Source organism: Amphimedon queenslandica, unplaced genomic scaffold, assembly GCF_000090795.2.
Source record: "Amphimedon queenslandica unplaced genomic scaffold, v1.1 AMPQUscaffold_11764, whole genome shotgun sequence".
NCBI classification, from domain to species: domain Eukaryota; kingdom Metazoa; phylum Porifera; class Demospongiae; order Haplosclerida; family Niphatidae; genus Amphimedon; species Amphimedon queenslandica.
The window spans coordinates 1-5,816 of record NW_003547994.1 but is presented as its reverse complement, the minus strand read 5'-3'; the positions used below and the strand labels follow the sequence as shown (position 1 = coordinate 5,816).

Sequence of the window (5,816 nt, the reverse complement as noted above, 5' to 3'; positions counted from 1 at the left end):
GTACGGCTCATTCCAGCAGCAAGCCCTCATGAAGACTCTCTTTAACATCAATATGGTAACTCACTAGTGATAGTCTGACATTGTATCATGTATTAGGATCGTTGTCATAGTATGTAATGGTGATAGACTACCCTGTGTTTCCAAACAGAAGCATGGGCATTTATTTCCTATCTTTAGTTAGGCATAGACTTTTATTTAAAGAATTTTTTATACCTTATATTGGCTTATATTTTCTTATTGCATCTATTGCTATAGAAAGCTTCATTTTTTACTAGCCATTCTTTCCGAATTTGACAGAAAAGCTTCTAAATTTATCTCTCACTATTTAAATTATAGATTGATGCTAATTTTGACGAGACTCTAAGGACTGTCTCCTCTACTGTATCAAATGTGATGTCCTCCTCTCATCTCTCCATTGAGAACTGTCTCCAGCTCACACAAGGCTGGGGGATCGTATCAGTTATTAAAGCAATCGAGGTAAACTCATTACAATGATGATTTGAAATAACATAGGATGCCTTTTTTTGAGGGCTGAAAATTTTGCAAATTTGTCTAAAAATTTATTTTGCAGATTTAATTTTTTTGAATTTATGCCATCTGTCATCTTTTACTGATTTTTGAGTAATTTTCGCGAATCTTTATAAAAATCACGAAATCCCCGAAATTTATAGCCCTCGAAAAAAGGCGCCCTATGGTAAGTTCTTGCAATTTTGTTCAACTTATTTTTCTCTCTCTCTCTCTCTCTCATTTCTCTTTACTACTGTAGGCATATCTTGTTCAGTTTACAAAGAAGCTGTCATTGGTACTTCAAGATCTTCAGGGTCGGTATCGTCAGGCAAAGTCTGAGACTGGTTCCGAAACGGGTAGGAACGGGTTTCAAGATGATTGGAGTAGCCTACAGTGGATATTCCAGTTTATTCAGCACTGTGGTATGGTATTAATAATAATAAATAAATAAATAATGTTAAAAAATAAATAATACTAAATTTTTAAGAGTGATATATAGCACAGTAATAATGATGCATGTATTAATTTTTAGAATTTTATTATTTTATTTTTTATTGCACTCTTTCTCTAAATTTCCTTTTTAGGTGATTTTCTTCTTCGTGTCTCAGCCTTTAACTCGAGTGTTTGTAGCCAGGTGCTCTCCCTCAGTGATACGTACACAAGTCCTGCCAGTTCTCAGAACCCGTTTAACGTGTTTGACTATCTCTCGATATACCATCCAGAGGAGCATACAGCAGTCATTGGATTATTGGGAGCCATTGAGAAAAGTTAGGAGAGAGTTTACATGTACATGTACCACAGAACAGAACTGTTCTTTAGCCACACAGGGTTTTCTACATGTACATTACATTTTACTTCTATCGTCATGTCTTCTTAATGTATTGTGTTATATCTTTAAATATTGTTATTATATTATAATTATTATTACTTACATACAGTGTACATATTAATTTATTTTATTTTTTAATTTATTTTATTTTTTAATTTATTTTATTTTTTAATTCATTTTATTTTTGTTATGTGTAGATGGTGATGGGCATGTGTTGCTCCCGGCAACGACCAATCAGATTCAAGTTTTGGTGAAGCAGGCACACACTTTAGCCTTTGATGTCGTGTTCTCTCAATTGAAACAAAAACTGATTGAAATTCCTAAACTCAAAGTACATACAATAATAACTATTGTTTTATTTTTATTATTTTTTATAAATTTATTTATTATTTTTATATTTATTTTCTATTTATTTTTCTCCTCCTTTTTATTTCTCTTTTTCTTTCTTCCTCTCTCTCTCTCTTCTCCCTCTCTACTTCTTTCTCTCTCCCTCCCATTTTCTCTCCTCATTTTCCTTTCTCATAAGGTTTGGTCCAGGAGTACCTCTTCTCCATTAGAGAGTCCTCAGGCTTTAACTGATGATTTGCCATCATTCAGTCTTTCTCCTTTGACCTATATCACTGAAGTAATCACCAGCTGCATGTGTTACTTCTGTTTTACATTTTTAGTACACATCAATTTTTTGAAAAAATAAAGCATGGGCTATATAGCCTTGGGTATTTTTCAGATTTTGGCAAATTTCTTTAAATGGCTGTAACTTCAAAATTTCAAGTCAGAATCGGCTCAAACTTTCTACATAGCATAAAGACATTAATATGTATCAGAAAATGTAATAAAAATTGGGGGTGATTTTTTGGCCATTTTTTGGAAAAAAGCATGGGCTATAGCCTTGGGTATTTTTAAGATTTTGGCAAATTTCTTAAAATGGCCATAACTTGAAAATTTTAAGCCAGAATCAGCTTAAACTTTCTACACAGCATAAGGACATCAATATGTATCAGAAAATGTAATTAAAATGGGGGGTGATTTTTTAGCCATTTTTCTGAAAAAAGCATGGGCTATATATTTTTAAGATTTTGGCAAATTTTTAAAACTAGCCATAACTCGATAATTTCAAGTCAAAATCAGCTCAAACTTTCTACACAGCATAAGAACATCAACATTTAAATGTATCTTTATTTCACATGATATTTTCTTTTAGATTGGTGACCATTTGCTGACTCTTCCTGAACAACTTGAGCCATTCACATCACAAGATAATCCATCACTAGCTGCAGCAATGAAGCACGGGAGACTTCCATTCACTGAAGGTAGAGACACTCTATCGTGTGACAATCACATAACTATACCTCACAGTTCACTTTTGATGGTGTACTAAATTACTAATGATTAAATTTTTAACCTATTGAAGTTTGCCTGAACTAATGTATAAAATTTTAGTTAACTGTTTTTGATGTATGGAGTACTTTAATTCTGTTAAAATCAGTACATATATTAATTCAAGTTTAATGATCCCATTATTGTTCATAGATGATGGTGAGAATCGTGATCTTAGTCTGTCTGATATGTGGTTGGATGCCATTGCTCGTGGTACCATGGAGACCTATGTTGAGAGTATTTTAAAGATACCGCGACTAACTGATGCAGCTGCACTACAACTATCAACTGATATTGGTAGGAGAGACTACAGTATAATACAATGGAGCAGATGTATTGCAATAGATTAGGAAAATGTATTAGTAATATTAGTAATGATGCTGATTGTTCAGTAGTATAAAGGAAAGAAAGAAATACAGGACAAAGAGCAGTAGAAATAGAAAAATTAGCTCTAGTTTGGAGTTTTCTGTAATAGTAATGTACAAGTGGATTTTCTAATATATAAAATCTTAGTATTAACTCATCTCTCTTGATAAGTAGAGCTTCTTAAGTTCTTATCTTTATTATTATTATTATTATTATTTTTGAGTATATTATGTTTCTTACTTTGCAGGTTATTTGTGTAATGTATTGGCTGCATTAGATCAGCCTCCTATTCCTGCCCTGACTGCTTTAGAGAAATTATTAAAATCTGACAAAGAAGCGTAAGACCAAACAGCACTCCAAGATTAACCTTTACTTAATAAAATTTTAATTGATATTGTAAATTTATTTATTTGCAGGTTTCCTCGTTTTAAAGATGACAAGCACACAGAGAGTGCATTATATCAAAGCATTGCAAGGCTAAGAACTTGGGATTAATTAAAAATTTTTTTTTTCTTGCAAAGTATTAATAATTTAAATTGATGGGTGTGGTGTTTTAAAGGGGCGTGTTGCAACCACGTGCTGTCATAAGGAGAAGAAAGAAAATGGTGAAGACAAGAAGTACTAGAAATAAGGTCCCAGGATCTTCCCCACAGCCGATGGAAGAGAGTGCAGAGTGAGAATAGTATTTTAATAACTTTTTAGAGTGAATAATGGCTCCATTCCAATCTTTTATTATTTTTTTCTGATAAAAAATATCTGAATCTGTGTGCTTTATTATCAATATGCATGTACCAATACTACTCCTAATAGTATACTGTATATCTGGAAACTTTTGAGGGGCTTAAGTCTTGCTGATTTTACTATTGTCTTGAGATTAATAAAAATAAAGTTTGCAAAAATCTCAATAACACGTTAATCCTTTAAAAGTTTCTAGCTATGATTATATATAGTATTATAATAATAATAATAATTTAGAGACAAAGTTCAGGAAAAGTCTGACTACACAGCAGAAGAGCTAGCATCGTTAGCATTCGATCACATCAAAGATAAAATAAAAGACAAACTCGATCACTCGCTGCCCGACATATTGATCCTTCCTGGAGGTAGAGAAGGAGACAAGAAAGGCCTGGATCTTGCATCAAGGATTGATCCTGGAATAGACATAGGAGGAGAAAGAGAGAGAGGAGGAAAAGACAGAATGTTTAAAAAGGATAAGATCTCATTAGAAATGACTAAGAGACAGGAAGAGGTAGAAGACTTTTCTGATTTTCTGAATTTTTCCTTCTGTCTTAGATTATGAAGAAAAGTGTCATCACTTCAGATTTCGAAAAGAAGGAATCAGCCCCGCCCGTTTTAGTCTCACGTTACAAGTTAAAGAAAATGAGAAAGGTTATAATTGAATTTTAATACTTATTAATTATTGTGTGTAGGCGGAAAGAGAAAAGTCTGCAGGTAGTAACTGGTTTGATATGCCTGCTCCGGAAATGACCGAAGAACTCAAAAACGACCTCAAGGTCCTCCAAATGAGAGAGACTCTTGACCGTTCTCATCACTACAAGAAATCGGATTGGAAAAAACTACCAAAGTATTTCCAGGTGAGATTGTGGGCGGGGCACATCTTGACCACACCCTTTTCAATTTATTTAAGGTCGGACGTGTGATTGAGGGACCGGGTGAATTTTATTCAGCAAGGATACCAAAGAAACAGAGAAAGAGGACAATTGTAGAAGAACTTCTGGCAGACCAGGACTTCAAAAAGTAAGAGGAATATTAGTGAAGTAATTATTATTGGTGCCAATTGGTAATCTATCATTATGAAGCGTCTAATTTTGTTTTATTTACTGAAATGGGCTACCAATATTAAAAATTGCATATATCCTAATACAATTTTTCCAGCTATAATAGTTTCTACTTTCTCATAATTATTCCTAACTTGCTTTGTTCTCTCTCTTCCTTTATTTCGTGTTCATTAGGTATCAAAAACGTAAGTTCTCCGAGCTCCAGGCCAAGAAGCAAGCATTGATGAGAAGAAGAAAAAAGAAATCTTTTACAAAAACTTAAATCATAATAATTATACACAATATTTATAGAGATAATGATAATCAACGACAAGGTTTTTTCAGCTCACAAAAAAACACACAAGAAATACAATTTCAATCACAATAGACTCAAACAATCAAAAATTTTGCAAATATAAGTATAATAATGATAACCAATTGCAAATTATTAATCGTTAGTAACTGATACTAAAACGTATCAAAAAGTCTCCCTCTCTCTCCTCTATTCTACATTAAAGTAGACAGCTCCCCTCATTTGTAAACTGGTCTCCACACACTGCCTGACTGTTTCTCCAGAACTAGACTCCCGTCCCTCCATTTCTGTGACAATATGAGTCACTTTGTACATCATATTCACCAGGTCCAGTCTGTGTGCTTCTGCAGTGAAGACCTTGTGTATTGAGGCTATGAACCATGAACCGTCACGAGGAGACCTGTACGCCGACTGCGACCTTGTTGTAGCCCAAAATATGGCAACGTCAGCGTCTTTATTGACGACTGGTGGAACGGTCTTGGGACCGTCGCTCGAGACAGCGGGTACGTCCGTGTGAGTTGCCCGACAGGCTTGGATAAAGAAAAGCTTTGGCTTATTTCGTAGGGAGGGGCAAGCCTGGATTTCACCAATGAGATTGTAGACGTTAATACGCTCGCCATCGGAGCCGAATATATAATTATTATCT

At 34.1% G+C, this 5,816-nt stretch overlaps 3 protein-coding genes across 4 annotated transcripts; 2 read left to right on the top strand and 1 right to left on the bottom strand.

Annotated features, from left to right (window-relative positions):
- The first annotated feature begins 6 nt into the window (after window positions 1–6).
- Window positions 7–3,619, top strand: LOC105315109 (conserved oligomeric Golgi complex subunit 7-like). Of its 2 annotated transcripts, XM_020005032.1 has the most exons (10): window positions 7–55; window positions 337–477; window positions 767–929; window positions 1,092–1,274; window positions 1,534–1,667; window positions 1,863–1,961; window positions 2,538–2,646; window positions 2,867–3,010; window positions 3,327–3,417; window positions 3,496–3,619. In XM_020005032.1, the coding sequence occupies exons 1-10, from the start codon at window positions 29–31 to the stop codon at window positions 3,572–3,574; spliced, it is 1,170 nt and encodes a 389-aa protein (XP_019860591.1). In that variant the 5' UTR covers window positions 7–28; the 3' UTR covers window positions 3,575–3,619. The 2 variants fall into 2 exon arrangements, with proteins under 2 accessions (XP_019860591.1, XP_019860592.1); XM_020005033.1 differs by lacking the exons at window positions 7–55; window positions 337–477 and adding an exon at window positions 589–694.
- A 36-nt stretch (window positions 3,620–3,655) lies between these two features.
- Window positions 3,656–5,214, top strand: LOC100640687 (deoxynucleotidyltransferase terminal-interacting protein 2-like). The gene is made up of 6 exons (XM_011409626.2): window positions 3,656–3,752; window positions 4,055–4,328; window positions 4,373–4,468; window positions 4,510–4,674; window positions 4,728–4,837; window positions 5,053–5,214. The coding sequence occupies exons 1-6, from the start codon at window positions 3,682–3,684 to the stop codon at window positions 5,138–5,140; spliced, it is 804 nt and encodes a 267-aa protein (XP_011407928.2). The 5' UTR covers window positions 3,656–3,681; the 3' UTR covers window positions 5,141–5,214.
- On the bottom strand, window positions 5,176–5,812 carry LOC109588926 (caspase-2-like; the record flags this gene model as incomplete). The annotated part of the gene is made up of 1 exon (XM_020005029.1): window positions 5,176–5,812. A coding segment is annotated over one exon (453 nt), but the record flags the coding sequence as incomplete, so codon positions are not given.
- Between the last annotated feature and the right edge of the window lie 4 nt (window positions 5,813–5,816).